Source organism: Cyrtonyx montezumae, unplaced genomic scaffold, assembly GCF_038088225.1.
Source record: "Cyrtonyx montezumae isolate F1298 unplaced genomic scaffold, pur_monq_1.0 scaffold_36, whole genome shotgun sequence".
Lineage (NCBI taxonomy): Eukaryota > Metazoa > Chordata > Aves > Galliformes > Odontophoridae > Cyrtonyx > Cyrtonyx montezumae.
The window spans coordinates 9,702,888-9,720,894 of record NW_027072041.1 but is presented as its reverse complement, the minus strand read 5'-3'; the positions used below and the strand labels follow the sequence as shown (position 1 = coordinate 9,720,894).

Here is an 18,007-nt window from a genome sequence, read left to right as displayed (position 1 = left end):
ACTGTGCCTTACTCAGTTACAGTCGCAATAAATGTTGGCTTTTTAAACTTTTCCTTCTAGAAAGGGTATGCAGGCTAGTTCACTTGCCTTGCAGCTACATACAATCAAAAGAAAGTATTTCTTCCCTGTCAGCTTCAGTCTTCCTTCTGCAATCTCCCTTCTATCATTGCTCTTTTTGCACTTCCTCTAATGCTCTCTTCAGGCAGTCTCTTCATCTGCTGACCTTTTGCTAACTCAAATTCAACATTTCATGCCAGCCAATTTCTTTAGCAGCTATGACATAATTGGGAAGGAAACAAGGCCTTTCATTAACTTAAATATTTCTTTTGCTGGTGCACAGATGTAATACTTCCTCTTTTGCTTCTTTTGTTATATTTTGCAGTCTTACAAAGATTTCTAGTACTTGCATACTAGTGCCCCTTAAGAATCATGCATTTTAGAGATTTTTTTTTATTATATTAAATAAGTTTCTCCAGCTAAAGAAAAAAATAATAATAACTTAGAAAGCATCACTTTACTTTGTTGAGCCTTTTAAATTCTAGGATACTCAAAATCAATATTCTGGGAACACAAGACTTTGTTTTGTGAATGCTTGAGGACAAAAGCATTCTGATCAATTTCTTTCAGAACCTGAACCAAAAAAATCATCAAAACACTTCAGAAAATAGGAGATAAGATGTTAGGCAAAACCTATTCTACAGTGGCCAACATCTGAGTATTTTATTTTCTCCCCCACTGACTCTTTCTCTGAAATAATTATTTCCCCAAACCCCAATCTAAAACCACATAGAATGAATGTGGAGATATTAATATGGCAAATTCCAGAGGAAAACACTACAACTGATAAAACAGGATGGAAGAATAACACTGGGCAGAATGTTGAAGCACAGTTCAAATGTACAGCAAATGGAAGGGATGAGATGTTTTGTATTGTTCAAAAGTCAGTATACAATCACTGAATCACAGAATATACCAAGGTGGAACGGACACACAAGGATCATGAAGTCCAGCTCCAGCTTCACACAGAACAACCAAAATCAATCCTGCACCTGGCAGCTCCATGCCGTTCCCTCGGGCTCTGTTGCTGTCACACAGAGCAGAGCTCAGCGCTGCCTTCTCTCTGCTCCCTGTGAGACTCAGCCTGCCCTGCTCTGGGATGGACAGACCCAGCGACCTCAGCTGCTTCCACACATACCTGGTTTCTGAAGCCAAACTTTTTCCCAAGACATGAAAAGTTGAATCAGAAGTGTCATAATAATATTCAAATTGTCCAAACTTCACACAGACAATTGCAATTAATTAGCAGAATTCAGAAGAGTAGCCAATAAAGCACCATACTATAACCTATATTATTTTAGCGTACAGAGACTGGGAACTCAGTATCAAACACAACATAAGCAGCATGGAACAGATGCTGCCTACATTATTAATGTTATCCTGCTCTCAAATAGTACTTCTAACCTGCAGATCACAGTGTTCCAAAAATTATATTAATATCTTTTTACACAAAGGGAAAATGAAATGGAGTAAATACATCTGCAAAATGACAGTGTAGAAGGACCTAGAAATGTAGTTTCAAGCCTCCTAGCCCAATAGCTTTTGCATTGCACTAGGAATCTTTATGAGAAATATAAGAACATATTACATAAAACTTTTCTCTTAAAGCATTGTTGCGCTAATATGGATACAAAGTGAGTTAACAAGTATCTACAACTAAGGCTTAGCAGATATAGAATTAGAAGATTTGAACGAATATATAATCTGTTTTCACAAGAATCTTCACTTGTTACCTGTGGAAATTACTATTTTTGTCCAGACAAAAAGTAACTCAATTACTCCAAATGAAAATTTATTCAAAAATGTCCAAATCTGCCAGGAAAATAACCATGAAACATAACAAATATTCCTAATTTTGAGAGGAAACTATCAGAACAATGATTAGATCAGTTTTTAATTAGCCATTCATGTATTAGCAACAGGATAACTGCTGACTGATCAATAGAGATGTCAGCTAAAAACGCATAGTCTGCTGTTCTGCTTCTGGGAGTAGGGTTTGTAAGATGAACTAACTGGTGATGATGGAGAATTTTCTTCTTTCACTGGAATTTTTAATCCATTTTCTTCTCGCTATAAATATACCTCCACAGATTTTATTGCTTCCCCTGAGAAATTTTGTTTTACCCTGCTATTCTTTTTGTATTTTATTTACATTATTAATTTCTTTTTAACTGCAGTATTAGCAGTGGAGTGTTACTTTGGGACGCTGATTGTAGCTGGCAGTTTTCTTTGTTCTTGCTCAGGCAGTACAATTCCAGTGCAAAAGAGGACCAGAAACAAAATTTGTATCCTGATACAGATTTCTTTTCATCTGATGCCAATGATGTCATCTAACTTCCCTTAAACAAAATTGAATTTCGTAGTTGTAATTCCTCTTAAAATGGTAACAAAGATTGAAAATAACTGATTAATGACTGAGAAAATAGGAGACATCCTAATTGCTCTATTCCTGCAGTAGTGTAAAAAAAATCAGCCACTTGTCAGCCTCAATGTTTACAAACAGAAGACAGTTTTCTTAAGCATATCAACAGTGATCCAGGATTTTCTCATCTCTATTCTGAAATCTGCATTGGTTTCTTGGCTATCTAACTCATAAATGTGTTGTCACTGTTCTGGAACGGGTGAAACTGGATCACCAGGGCTAGCGATCTCCCCTGCTTGGGCCATAGCCAGACACAGACACCAATATGGATGAGTAGAAAAAGTCAAAATGGCATTTCATAAGGCATGGCAGCTCCTTATATACATATATCTATCATTGTCTACGCCCCTAAGCATGCATCATTAATCAATCTCAGAGCAGGGGAGGTCCTGACCCATAACATCCCGATGTCCCAGCCACGCCTACTACAACATATATGCTCGAGTTTTGATTTGTCTCCACATTTCCTGTATCATTGCAAGTAATCTTTTCCACTGTACTTACTGTATGCTTAGTTTGCAAACTCATTTTTTGGTGCTTCTTTGCCCCTGTTGTGCTTGAAAGAAAGCATTAGCAGGTGCTTGAAAGAAATAAGTAGGGGGAAACAGTGTGATCTAACCTTTTAAACAATATAAATAACTTTTTTTTTTTTGAGCATGCTTATTGAAAACACTTTACAAGTCTGGCCTAAAGTGTAAGCTAGTATGATTATGGAATGACTTGTAGTAAATACTTAAAATATCCACTGTACTATGCTAGCTCACATTAGTTAAATGTAATGCTTTGTTCTTAAGTGCCAGTCACAAAGGACAACAGAAATAATTTTGCAACATTTAGATGGTCCTCTGACCTTCCTCTAGAACAAAGGACTTACACAGTTCTAAATACACACTTAGAAATCTTGATGACACGAAATGATGTCATAACCTAATGAAACCAGAAGAAAACATACATTCTAAAATGCATTACACTCAATTTCCTGATTTTAATAATGATCATTTTTGCAGCACTTGAAACAGTACGTTCAACTACCCCAAACATACTTCTAGGTTATATTTCCATATACAGAAAGTCCATGTTCTTTTACAAGTAAATTCTAGTAGAGATCACTGCTCTAGAATTCACTCCAAATTTCAAACTTCAGAAAAACATTCAAGAAACATGTTTAACATGTTTCCAGTATATTAATATTTAGAAATGGTAGTTTAAAACATTTAAGACAATTCCAGTCTTTCAAGAATGAATAACAACAATCAACTAATCCTTAAATAGTCCAAGTTTTACATTTCAAAGTAGCTATGCACATTTGTTGACAATTTTTATTTTATATATTATTGTATTGAACATACTATGTAAGACTGTCTGATAGACTATAGCACCAAAGAGGAGTATAAGTTTTTAAGAATTTATCTTCAGAGGTACTGCAATTTATGAAGAGCTGTTTCACCAGTACATCTGAACGATTGCAAATAATGTCTTATAACTAGGAATTGTGTCACTCTCCTTGCCAGTGAGATCCAGCCTAATATGGACACCCCCTGCCTTTGCTCTGCCTTCATGAGACCCCTTATGCAGTACTGTGTCTGTGCCTGGGGTCCTCACAAGAACACTGTGGAACCATTGGTGTGGCTTGAGAGGAGGCCATAGAGATGCTCAGAAGACTGGAGCATCTCTTTACAAAGACAGGATGAGGGTGCTGTGCTTGTTCAGCCTGCCAGGTTGGACGACACTTTGCCAGTGCAGTCCAGCAGAAGGTATTTCTGCTCATGGCAGGAGGGTGGATGAGCTACCCTTTAAAATTCTCTTCTAAACGAAACCATTCTATGACAACAGTTCTGCACAAGTCCTGCAGAAATTTTCTACTTGTTCTTTGCATTTCAGCAGTATCAGTCACATCAAAGAAGTTGAACAGGAAACCAAGGTCTGTTTTGTTCTAATGTGTACAGTACAATACTCTCCAAACAGGTTCTGTCAGATATTCCATGTATGAAGGGTGTTGTGTTTAATATCAAATTTACTTATTTGATGATATTTGACGTTACATGAGAATTTTGATTTAGAAGAGTGATAAAATATACTGGAAATATAGAACAAATGTAATTTCTCCTTATTAAAATAAAGCTATTGCAACACAGTTCAAATTACAGTATCATTGTGGTTCCTATTACCAGCCTGTAAAATACTTGCCACCACAGCACTGAACATTTCCAGTCACTGGGAAGGAATACATGGAATGAAGCAAGCATGAGCCCACTGCTGCCTTCAACAGTCTCTTCTTGTTTAATGTCTATACTCTGTATTGTGCTGAGCCATGTATTTAGTCCCCCCCTGCTGACCCAGATACCTCATGGAGACATTAACAATTTTTCAATGAACTCAGGGAGAAACATACATCACTAGTCCATCCACTCAACTGACATAGCTGTTTACCTAAAACAAAGGTCACACAATGGTCTCCTTTGTTCTGTGATGTCAACTTTTTTTGCAACAGTGTACAAGACTTATGGGGAGCTGCTGAGAAGACTTGTGCTCCAGAGTCCTCACCAGCTTTGTCGCTGTTCTCTAGACATGCTCCAAAGTCTCAATATCTTTCTAGCAGTGACAGACACAAAACTGAATACAGTACTCGAGGTGTGACCTCACCAGAACTGAGTACAGTTGAAAACAAGCTGATACTTCAGCTGTTCTTGGGCAGTGCTTACGTTAAGTCAGGCTTTTTCATCTCCTCACACTGCCCTTCCAGCAAGGAGCTGGGGGTGCACAAGGTGCTGGGAGGCAACTGAAAAAGATCAACTGATCCAAACTGGCCACAGGGATGTCCTGTACTACATGGCATCTGCTGAACAATAAAACTGGAAGAGTTGGTCAGAGGGAGCAGGTGCTGCTTGGCGTCTACGGATGGTGCGCAATTGCAAGTGTGTCACGTGTTTTGTATACATATGTTTTTATTATTATTATTATTTTCTGTATCTTTTCTGTCCAATTAAACTGTCTTTATCTCAGTTCACAATTTTTTACTTTTTTCTGAGTCTTGCTCCCATCCCATTGAGAGGGTAAACTGCTCAGTAAAGTGTTGCTGAGCATTCTGCTGTGTAAAGCACACCACTGACAGGAAAAGTACTTCTTTAATCCTACCATAAATGTTTTTAATCCCTTTCATAAACATTAGAAACAAAATTCCAGGGAATTATTTTAGCAAATTGGGATTTTTAGTAATTGAAGAAACATGAGAAAACAGTTAATACAAAATACACTGGTAGCCTTGCTGATTCAACACTGCTACAAACACTTTAGAGTGAGGCAAATCTGCTTAAGCACTTGATGGGCTGACACAAAGTTTCTCCTGGAAAGGAGTAAAGAGAGATATTTTATATGTTTTTCCCATTTTTAAATTCTTTTATATTTATTATTAGTCAGAATATTTCAACCAAATTTTATTAAAATGGCACTGCCAATTTCTTAGCTTGAAACCCCAGTATTGTGCAGTCCCAATGAACAACTATAAAACTTTGAAAAATAATGGTTTTCTTTTTGTTCCTAGTAAATATATTACAAATACCATACTGAACACATTTTTTCTGATTTAATAATGTTAATGATTATTGTTAAAAGTTACCTACTGATGTTAAGAACTGACACAGACTTATGTAGAGATAAAAAATGTGCCTATCTGTACACTGATACATCTATATGTGCTCACCCACATTATTCACACACATATTCTATTGTGCTATTTTGCCTTATTAATACTTCTATATAACTGCCATCAAAAGTTTATTATTACAAAAAATGTGTCCTAGAGCTAAATAATCCTCTGTTCCTGATAATCAAAGTAGAATCACAGAATATCCCATAGGATCATCGTGCTGATCATAGTTTACCAGTAGATTACACTGAGTATTAGACATGGGTGTTTTTGAGAGCACTCTTAATTTACATTTGCCTAAGTGAAATGACAGGTAACGATATTTCACTACTTTAGGAATGAAAAGCAAGTATTCACTTAGACACAATTTCTTCATCATCTTCCAACTTTGCCCCCAATTTCCAAGTATCAAAGAATATACAGTAACAGCTATTAAAATCCACCTTTGAACATTACAGTAAATCAGTGGTACAGTTGTGTAAGTCAGAAGTGGATTGACAGATCCTTTCCCATAAAGACCTTATCTTGAAGATTTCTGTATAGCACTGTGTACTTTCATGAAAGCCAGATTAAAGAAAAAAAAAAAAACAGTTCAATTGCATACTTCAATGTATTTTATATACCTGGTGAAAAAGATTTTAAAAGTTTATTATGAAAGATTTATAAGGAAAAGACTGCATCTCTAAACTAAGTACAATGTTGGTAAAAGATTAGTTGTGAAGAAATTCTATTAAATGTTAAAGCGTATTGATTTTTGTGGTACGAACAGTTGTTAAAGCTAGAAAAGAGAATGCAAAGTACTAAATGAAAATAATCTGTCACATATAATTTCTTTCCTCAAATTGATAATCTCCTATTCCCTTCACACACTTACTCTAATACTCAACAATTACTTATTCCCATTTAGTATGAAGAAGCACAGACATTTAGACAGGCTTGAGGTCTGCAAGTGCTGTGGAGTTTCTTGAGCACAGTTTATCTGTAATCCTTCAAGACAGCAATAGGATTCAAACCAAGTTCACAAGAGATACAATGGAAGGGAATGCTCATATCTCCACAGAGCTCCTCAGGATTACACAAACAAACATTCTTGCAGTTGTCTTTAAAATTAACATGTGCAAAATCTTTCAGCTAATTTACATACCTGCCACTCTGGTCTGTAGTCCATGTAACAGATCTTCCCTCGGGTTTGGTTCTGTACCATATTCTTATAGCATGAGGAAAGTCTGTTGGAGTCTGAACTCCCCGTTTCCTTATCTCCAAGCTCCAGCTGCCAGTAGTAAACAGAAGCTCTCCACAGCCAGGTGCCTGGCTGCAGCAAGAGTAATAGTACAGCTGTTCCTGACAGCGATCTGAAGGTAAAGTCACAAGTTCGTGTACAATCTGATTCCTGAGATTTTCCAACTCCTTTGAAACATCCATTAGTTTAGTAGACGTGGCGAATTTCTCAATGCCTGACACAGCGGCAATATCTACCTCTTCAACCTTTAGCACAGATAAATCACAGCAGTCCAAAACCAGCAGAAAATCCTTGTTCCCATGGCTCTCTGTGTCACAGCAGCTCTTTGAACTAGAAATCCCAGAAGCTTGTTCCTCGTTGCTATGGTTACCATTTCTACCAGAAGTATCTTTTTCACCTTTACTACAGACAGCAAAATCATTATATTCCACTTCACATGAAAAGCCACTTGCATTTGACAAAGGAATGTGGCAGGGTTCTGGTGCCCCAGTTTTACAGGTTTCATTAAAGTGTGACAGGCAGCCTTCTCTACCAATACTGCTGGCTTTCCCATATCTGCTCCCCGTCTCCAAAAATAAAACTATGATTCCTTCAATAACTTGACTTTTAAAATCCACATCCAAGTTCAATACATAGTGCTTTACAAGCATGTGGCTAGTATTGGCCATTAAGGGTAAGTCATCCTTCGTGGGGTCTAGCTTTGCCTCCATGTTTCAGTCTGGTGGTCAAGTTTTACAAAACCTTAGCCATTTGCTACTTACGATGTCTCCATAAGAAGCAAGAATATTCAACCTTCTAGTGCTGCATTTTGATCAAATTATAATATAGCAGTCAGCTGTAGTTCCTTTGCTTCTCGCATTCTGTAAAAAAAAAAAAAAAAAAGCAAAACAAATCCAAGTCAGATACTTGTTCCACAACTCAAAGGAGCATTTTGAAAAATACTTAGAAGTCCAGTTGTTTTTATTATAAGTAGTACAGCCAAACAGCATCTCCATGGAATGAGATCAAGCTAGTTGCTTCAGGATTTGCTATCAAGAAGGCTTTAAGTTTCAGAGAAAATCCCATGTCAGTGTACTTTGAGACAGCTGTTATAAACTGAAGCAAACTTCACAAAAGGCCTATAGATGACTCAATTCACCTACAGAAATACTTACGATCCATTGTTATGCAACATCTAAATTTATTACTGGATCATTTGTTTCCAAGGTTCTTGTATTTATATCAAATTCTTTAGCTCAGTCATTTTCCAGCTGTGATTCAGAGAAAGAATCATGAGCCTACATCACTTCATATGTTATAAACTTTGAAGTAACAGTCTGATTTATACAAGGCAACAGCAGGGACTAATATACTTTCCACATGACAACCACTCTCATAACAGCATTTCTACTGAATTACAAGAAAATGAGTCCATTTACTGTGAGTGCATTCTTAGTATTCCTCTGAGATGGTTCATAAAGATTTTTTATATTTATAGTTGTACTTAAGTTACATGATTACATCTTAATAGCAGAAAACCCATTAACACTCAGGATAATAGCATCTTACAGAAAACAAAAGGTCTTCCACTGGAAAATATGCAAATACTACAAAAGCAAGAATGTATTAAAATACATCAATATTTTCTGCAACCACTTCAACACAGAATTTTAACTGCCACACATTCTCTGATTTGCTACGGCCACTGAGCTTAAATTGTATATTTTTATCCCACTTCAGTCCTATTTTTCCCTGCTTTCTAGACTAGAAGTCAAAGAAAGAAAGAAGCAATTTCCTGTTAAGACTTTTAGTTCTCTCTCTGCCAGATTAGTGATGCTCTCATGACACACGGCCAAGTCTGTTTTTAAGCACCTTATGTACACAGATAGTGGCTTGAGTCATTGGTTTATTGTTTCACAGCCTCATTATAGATTTCAGTGTCCAACATCATTCCTGTGGAGTTTAACTTAACGTAAGCAGAGAGGAAAACCTAGACTCCCCTTAGACTTGCTATTTGGTATGTATACTATCAAATTGGGACCAGTAAGTGAAAGGCTCAAGCCATGAAATAATTAAAGTGCTATCTGAACTAAATTCACACAAAGCACACAGCATTGCAAAAGGAGCTTCTTTGAACACTCTCCTCTACTCAGTAACAGCTATTACAGAGATGTCTTTGAAGAAAGCAGAAAAAAATCTTTCATTTTATATCAAGCCACACACAAAGGCCCATGAAATATCTCAGTAAATTCAGAATAACTTGAAGATTATCTGAAAGAGACATTGGATTTTTGGAACTAATTCTGGCAGACACTTCTCTGTTCTTTATTACAGGGTTTTCCCAATTTTTTTCTCTGAATTATGTTTCTTGATCATAACAGTTTCTATTCCAAGTGCTGTCAAAATTTACATGTTTACAAGAAAACATTTCACATCTTGCACTGATGTACATGTGTACTTTCAGAATTTAACATTCTATAGGATCAAAAAAACATATGCTCCTGCAGAGCACCAGTGACTTCACTAAAACCTTGCAAAGATGACTTATATTTGCACATGTTCATTCTGTCAGTTTGACTTTAAAACAAAGAACAACAAAAATAAATACACAGAGGAGGGCAAATCATCATGTACCCTGCAATGTATACTGGGCTCTAGTATCACAATAGTGATTTACTTCTTAAAGAAGTTTGGAAAACAGAAAAGTGGAAATAAAGTACTTAGGAAGACAAGTTTCAGAAGAATTCAACTTGCTGAACAAGAAATATTTCAAGCATATTTCCTGCCATAACATCTAACTGGGGAAATCAGTAGGGCAGTCAAATGTTGTAAATGCTGTGACATAAGCAACGTGTCCATGATGTCTGCTATTGACACCAGAGATAAAACTTGTTGTTATGAAATACTTACATAAATACAAAAAAAAAGTTAAAACTATCTTTGGTTGTATCTGCCCAATCTCAGTTCCACTACATTACACATACCTATTCCTAAAATATTAGTAAGTATCCAAAAGTAGCAAAGGACTATACAGCTAGTACTCACTCATTAAAACCAGGAACAACTACCTGCAGGGAGCTATGTCAAAACATACCCTGCATATGTGAAATATGATTTTAGCAAGTTACATTCACATAATAATGTATTTTCATCAGACATTTGCATTCTACTTCTATCACATTTGGCCTTTCCTACCCATGTAATCCAAACTCTCAGTATAGAACTAGATCACAATCCTCGTGTGAGATGTGAGAGTATAGCCATGGAAGAACATCCACATTCAGCAGTTTTACCAATAACTAATTCTTAAAAATGCTCAGCTGCTAGCAACAGTCACTGAATACACACAAATTTTTATTCTAAGAATCTATGTATATTTTAATCTTATACTGTTGTCAAAAGGTAACTTGGGAGTTATCTTTGGAAACTTGGAAGTGGAAATGCTGAGTCTGGCTCCAAAAGCTATGCCTCCAATTTCATAACACTGGCTCACAGAGGATGTTGGCAGTACAGTTGAACTTTCTCACCAATATTCCATTACATTTCGTTACCACATGACAGATGGCAGCAAAGGTGCGGTCTGACACAATAGTATCTGAGATGGATGTGTACATGAACCAAGGGTGTGTCACTGAATTCCTTCATGCTGAAAAAATGGCACCCAGTGACATTCTTCAATGCTCGCTTGCTGAATGTTTCTGGAGACCAAACAGTGCATATGAGCACAGTGAGATGGTGGGTGGTGCGTTTCATCATTGGCAACAGTGGGTCATCTCTGCTGGTGAAGACGTTTATGAGTGCAGCACGCAGGCTTTTGTTCATTGCTGGCAAAAATGCATAGGTAATAATGGTGGTGACTGTTGAAGAATTGTGTTTTGTAGCTGAGAATTTGCTCTATCACATAGTGCTCTTGTGCTCTTTGTATCTGTTATACCTTGTATGGAAATAAATAGAAGCCAGTAGTTTTGAAGTGACCTATCTATTTTGCCTTGCAAATATAATTATACACCATATTCTGAATTACATCGATAATATTTTTAGTGCAAAAACCATCATTTTTCTGTTCTGCAGAGCTGTTTTGTTTTTTTTTTTCCTGTCATTTAACTGAGAAACTGAATGAAAAGTAGGCTAAAAAGAGTAAATAACAAATGAGAACAGACAGTATTTAAACAAGAGAACAAACAGAACATTGCTCTTTTGCTTTAGGGTCAAGTTGAGAAGAAATCTGTAGAGCAGATGATCTGTGCATATGTAGTACGAATGTACCAGTCCTTCTGAAGCTGATTTATTTTCCACGTAGTCTTATGTTTAAATTATATCTGATTGCTGTATTATTAGGGTGATCTTCCATGCAGTATTAAGAATGGTGACTTAAAAACATCACCTGCTTTTAACCAAGCACTAGTAGATACCTAAACATCATTATATATAAAGTTATATATAGATGTTTAAAAACTTCCTTAAGAATTTCTTTAGAAGTACCTTAAGACATCTTTTGTTAACTATTTGACAGACTTTCAGTATGTTTATTGAGCTATAGAGATAATACCTTGTATGAGGGTATCAAGACTAGCACACTATATGTCTGCTTAGGATCAGAGGGATTAGAAAAATGCAGAAATAAACACAAAAACAAATGGATAGTAAACTTTATTTACTCCTTCCCATGACTAAAGATATGAAGCAGAATTACTGATTAACACTAATACACAACATAGAAGAAAATGATCCTTAAAGTCATTTTCTGGGGGGATGGGAGGAGAATTAAATGAATTGCTACCGCAGTAATAAATTACTCGGTAATAAATCCATCAACAAAAAGTTCATGAAATAATTATACTTTCTAATATTATTTTACTTATATCTACTATAGTAAAAAGAATTTTAAGGATAAAATGATGTTGGATTTTGTTTTGTTTTTTAATACAGAATTTGCAATAAACAAACAAACAAACAAACAAAAAATAGGCAATCTAGGAAAAATATTCAAAGACACATTTATGATAGTCACCTGAGAAAGAAAGACTATCAAAATGTTTTCCATTTGGCTCATTTCGCGTAAGAATTTAATCTAACATGAGACAAACAGATCCACTGGCTTAAACATTTTTACACTAATTTTACTAAATTAAAGTGCATGGATAAATGTTTGTGTTTCAGATAAGATGGATATCTAGTCAGTACAGCTATGTATGGCTTATAAGATACTGGATCTAAATCATCAAGGGAAAATATCTCAATTCTATACAAGAATTGAGCAGACAGGAATGAACTGTTTACTTGGCCCAAACAGATGGGCCTTTTATTATTAAAAAAAATAATAAAAATCAAGGCAATTAATGACTACATGCCAAACTCGTGTAGCAGTAAACTAGAAAATGACAGAAGTCACATTACAGCAAAATAGAAACCAAGAAGGAAAGAAAAGACAAAAAATAATGAAGGATCAACGCACTTCAATAGAAGTGGAGTACACAGTATCAGAGATAGAAGAGACTTGTTATTTTAGTTCCTTACAAAGGACACTGTAAAAACCTGCAAGTGAACAAGAAAAAAAGGTACACATAGACTGTTATAGATCCACATTTATTTAGGTGCTAGTAAACCTTTGCTTTCAGTCACTATCATTATTTCAATAATATTGAAAAAAAATAAAAATACTGGTATTATGTTTAAAGTTTATCATCTAAGCAGACTTCCCCTCATTAGTCTAACAAATATGTATCTGTCAGATGAGACAGAAAGTTTGCATGCACAGAAGCAAAGAATGTGTAATGACAAATACAGAAGCAAGAATAAAATGGAAAAAAAAGCAAAAAATGTACTTGTGCAACAAACATGCTTGTAAACCCTATGTCTACCTCTTCACTTGAACTGTAATTTCATTCATGCAAATGTAATAATTTAGGTTTAAAAAATTAGGTAACAAACAATGATTTAATCCACCCCTTCAACTTCTATTATTTCTGTAATAATAATAAGTGTTCCCAAAAATGTACAAAAATCAAAGTACAGATACTGAAGCAAAATGTTCCCAACTAAAAGTACAAAAATACAGCTTATCAAAATATAAACCAAATCAGTATGAATTGCAGCATTATGCAAATTGGCAAGTTGGGCCCAGGTACTCCAAGACAGCATTCTCCATTAATTTTCTTTCTGATTAACTGAATACCAATTCTGATGAAGTGTAACAAACTTGATTCCCAAACAGTGTATGATCACGGAACCCACTCAGATTAACATTTGTTCTTCAACATTTTTCTTACTTCCACTGAGAGAAGGACTCTGAAAGATATGAAGGGAAATTGGGCTTTAAAAATAAAATAAAATAAAATCCATCAAACAAAATAACCTGACTGCGCTAGCTGTTCATCAGATGGAAAGTCTATGTATTCAGATACTGTATTTTCCAGATGCTGATATAACAGAATGCACTTGTATGCATTCTGCTAAAACTACATCAAAGTACACAGGTATCACTGGTTTTAACTTTTTATCATCTTCCAAATGAACTCTCTATTACATTTTATGACCAAGCTATGTAACACACCCTCCCTCTGCTCTTCCCCAGAAAACCATAGTTCCATAACATTGCCATGGTCAGTGAGTCTACACCACCCATGGCATTGGCCAGAAATGTGTTACAGCAGGACAGCGTCACACTGACATGATTGGCATCCTCTGTCTTGACAGCAGAAATGTGTGCTCCTATGTCTACCAAAACGTCACCAGACTACTTTAGGTTTTGGTGAGAGTCCATCCATTAAATCTCATGGAATTCCCTTTGCACAGCCCAGAATCCAAAGTCTACTATGATTATGATCAATGTTTTGCCTACCCATTTTTACTAGGAACAAGTCCCTTCCAGGTCTGTTGTGCCCTCAACTAGGTGGGCTGGAAGCAGAGTCAACTGCTGCATGCCTCATCCCCTTTGGCTTGAATTTACTACTGGTGGAAGAAACCACCAGTCCATATTTTTGCCCATAGTCAATTAACGCTTAGACAACCCCTCCCATGTCATAGAATCACAGAATGACTCAGGTTGGAAAAGACCTTAAAGATCAAATCCAACCACTACCTAACCATACTACCCTAATTCTGACAACTCTCCACCAAATCATGTCCCTAAGCATCACATCCAAACAGTTTTTAAACACATCCAAGGATGGTGACTCAACCATTGGGGAGCCTATTCCAGTGTTTAACAACGCTTTCTGTAAAGAAGTATTTTCTGATATCCAACCTAAACTTACCCTGGCACAACTTACGGCCATTTCCCCTTGTCCTTTCACCTGTCACCAGTGAGCAGAGACCAACTCTACTCTCACTGTAAACACATTGCAGATATTGGAAGAGAGCAATAATGTCTCCCCTCAGACTCCTGTGCCCCAAACTGAACAGCCCCAGTTCCTTCAGTCTCTCCTCACAGAGCATATTCTCCAAGCCCTTCACAAGCCTTGTTGCCCTTCTTTGGACCTGCTCCAGCACCTCAATGTCCTTTCTGTATTGAGGTGCCCAAAACCGAACACAGTACTCGAGGTGAGGCCTCATCAATGCCAAGTACAGGGGGAGGATTAATTCCCTAGTGCTGCTCACCACACCATTCCTGATACAGCCAGGATGTCATTGGCCTTCTTGGCCACCTGGGCACACTGCTGGCTCATATACAGTCGAGTGTCCGTCAGCACAGCAAGGCCCCTTTCCATTAGGCAGCTTTACAGCCACTCCTCCCCAAGCATGCAGGTTTACCTGGGGTTGTTGTCACCAAAATACAGGACCCGACACTTGGCCCTACTGAAACTCATACAGTTAACTTTGGCCCATCAATCCAGTCTATCGAGGTCCCCCTGTACTGCCCTTCTCCCCTTAGGCAGATCAAAACTCCCTCCCAACTTGATGTCATCTGCAAACTTACTGAGGGTGCACTCAAGCCCTTCAAGATCATTAATAAATATGTTAGATAGAAGCAGCACCAGTACCAAGTCCACACGTGGTACTTCAGCTGTTGATGGTTAGAGGTTACAGATTCTTCCAATGCTGCTCAGATTCTCTCTCCTTGAGACACAGCCTATATTTTTCCTTTTAATTGTATACATACAGGCTTCAATGATTCTGGAATACCCCTAATTAAAGGGGTCATCCTCTCAAGATCAACGGGCATCATCACGGGAGATTCATGGTGCAGCTGAAGCCTTACTCATACATCAGTTGAACACAAGCAGTCTTTTGAACACTTTCTACTTACCGAATGTCTACCCAGCAATGCAAGAGGGTCCCTCCTTCCTAGTCTGTTAAGACCACCTGTCCAACAGGCAGCCCTTTGCATTAAGGACCAAGGGGCCCAATTGCTACCAGTAGTCAAAAATACTCCCAGTCCCCAGTATCCTTCAGCTTCCCATTCAGATAACAGTATATGGTCTCCAACAGTAAGGCTAACACTTCACATATATTCCACCTCCAGTTCCTTTGAGGAATGGATAAATCTGCTTTCAATTTTGTTAATTCAGAAGAAAAAGGAATCTCTCTAATATTCATCTGAGGGTTTAAGTCCTCACCATTTTTGTATGCATATTTGATTTTTGTCAAAGGACACAATTGGGTTGCTGAGTTTTCTAGTTAATCTAGCCTTGCCTTTATTTATTCCAGTCCTTCCAAAGCACAGATCTTTTAATTTAGGAGGACTACTGGTACTAGTTCTGTTATCATCTTTGCAAAGCAGCTGTTCCTTCAGGGCCTCCTGTAAGAGTGCTGCATCATGTCTTCCACTCTCTAATTGCCTTTCAAGTTTCTCTACCCAATTCTGCAAAGTTTTTACCAATTCTTGCAATTTTCTGTTCCCGGACTCAAGTTCCTCTATCTGGTTCTGTAGAGATTGTCTAGTTCGGCCTTCTGCCATAAGTTGTTCTCTGACCTCTGTGGCTGCAAGCAGAGCAGCACCCTGTGCTGCACGAGCATCTTTTTGCAGAGCACTACTGCAGTCAGAAACTCTTTGCAAGTTATGCCAATTCTGAAGTGCCTAATATACCCCTGATAACAAGGGTCTGGGAACCATGCTTTCCCAAGAGATCAAACAACAATTTCTGTTTTCCATAGTAGCTTCAATACTGTTCATCTCATAAAATGAAGGGTGACCTTCATGAAGAGGCACACACACATCCAACAAATACAAATATTCAAAATTACTACTTAAGTCCCCAAGAGGTATACACAAAAGGTTCCAACAATACACTTAAGTCACTAAATGCAGACTGATCTTCCCAGAGAGGTGCATGCATATCAAACAAATGCAAATACTCAACATTACTCCTTATGTCCCGGAGAAGTATACACATCAGCCACCCCAGGAAGGACAACACTCTCACTGTTGGGTATCTTGCCCCAACTATGCCACTTAATAAATGTCTTGCTTCAATTATCAAAGCAAGAGGGGATATTCTTTTATGTACCCAGATTGAGACACAACTGGGGTCAAATGTTGGCCAACCAGTTCATCATCACTTAAAGTTATGGGGAAGGGAAAGGCTGGTGTTTATCACGAATTAGGACAATAGGGAAGGGAAGGTGAATAGGAAAGACAGGAAAAGAGCAAGAATTATGTAAAGTGCAGAAAATCACCACCAAGGATCGAGCACTGTCCTGTTGTGCACTGTCCTGTCGGCCCAAGGCCAATGCAGAAATAAAGGCACAGGGGGAGGCAGCAGCAGAATGGCCGGCCTTAGGCAGCAAGCAGGTAAACAGTAGGCAGCCAACAGTGGGCCCAGGAGAAACAGGTAGGCCCCAGGTAGCAGGCCCAGGAGAATCAGGCAGCAGGCAAGTATCATGTCACGAGGCATTGCATAGTGGGCACACACCTCCTTGGTTGCAGGTGCCTTTTTTTATCCTCTTCTTCTGCCAGTGTAGTGTCATGGGCATGCACCTGTGGGCATGAAGGCCCTCTGTATGGTTCTCTCCTGAGATGTGCCCACAAAAGGCTGCTCTTTGGTTATTTAGCAGCTGCTTATTTCTAAAGACTGCTTATCTCTAGTGTCCCCTGGCCTGCAAGTCTTCAGACAGAAGATTTCTTGGACTCGTCCATTTGAAGTTATCCAACAGCAAGCTTCTAGACAAAGTCACAGAAATAGTCCCTTACACAAGGTAGTGTCATCATACTGACGATACGAGAGCTACTGTTTCTGAGATGTTTACTGAGACACTTCTGAAATGTAGTCTTCTGCAATATTCTGTATGTTCTGTACATAATATAATACCTGGATTTCATTTTTCTGAAACTGATGCACTTCAACTTTAGAAAGGCATGTTCACTAGCTGAATTATAAGCATAAAAAAACAGTAACAGAAATGGTACTGTAAAATCTTGACAACCATTTCAAAAACACTTAATTCATACTTCTACACATAAAGAAATGACAAATTATTAGTGCATTTAAAAAATATACCTCACATTCAAAGCACTGTCCTTACTGAATGCACTTCATAAATCATTAAAACATCAGTCAAGCTAACAGCGTGGTTATATGTTTTAATATTTTAATAGGCAGATATTTGCAAAGGAACAAATAATAAGAATAGCAGATGCTGGTCAATATAAATAGAGTCACTCTTGATCAGTCATCTAATGAGTTGCATAAAAACACAAAGATGGGAATGGGAAATGGGGAAG

General features: G+C 37.5%; 1 protein-coding gene across 5 annotated transcripts in view; it reads right to left on the bottom strand.

Moving 5' to 3' along the window:
• Positions 1–8,206, bottom strand: part of AOPEP (aminopeptidase O (putative)) — a 296,802-nt gene extending 288,596 nt beyond the window's left edge. For all 5 annotated transcript variants that reach the window (XR_010622734.1, XM_065745670.1, XM_065745673.1 and 2 more), the window contains exon 1: positions 7,270–8,206. Coding sequence is in view for 4 of the 5 variants with exons in the window: in XM_065745670.1 (XP_065601742.1) it covers positions 7,270–8,075 (806 nt within the window). In the remaining variant the exon portion in view is untranslated. The remainder of the gene's footprint in view (positions 1–7,269) is intronic.
• Between the last annotated feature and the right edge of the window lie 9,801 nt (positions 8,207–18,007).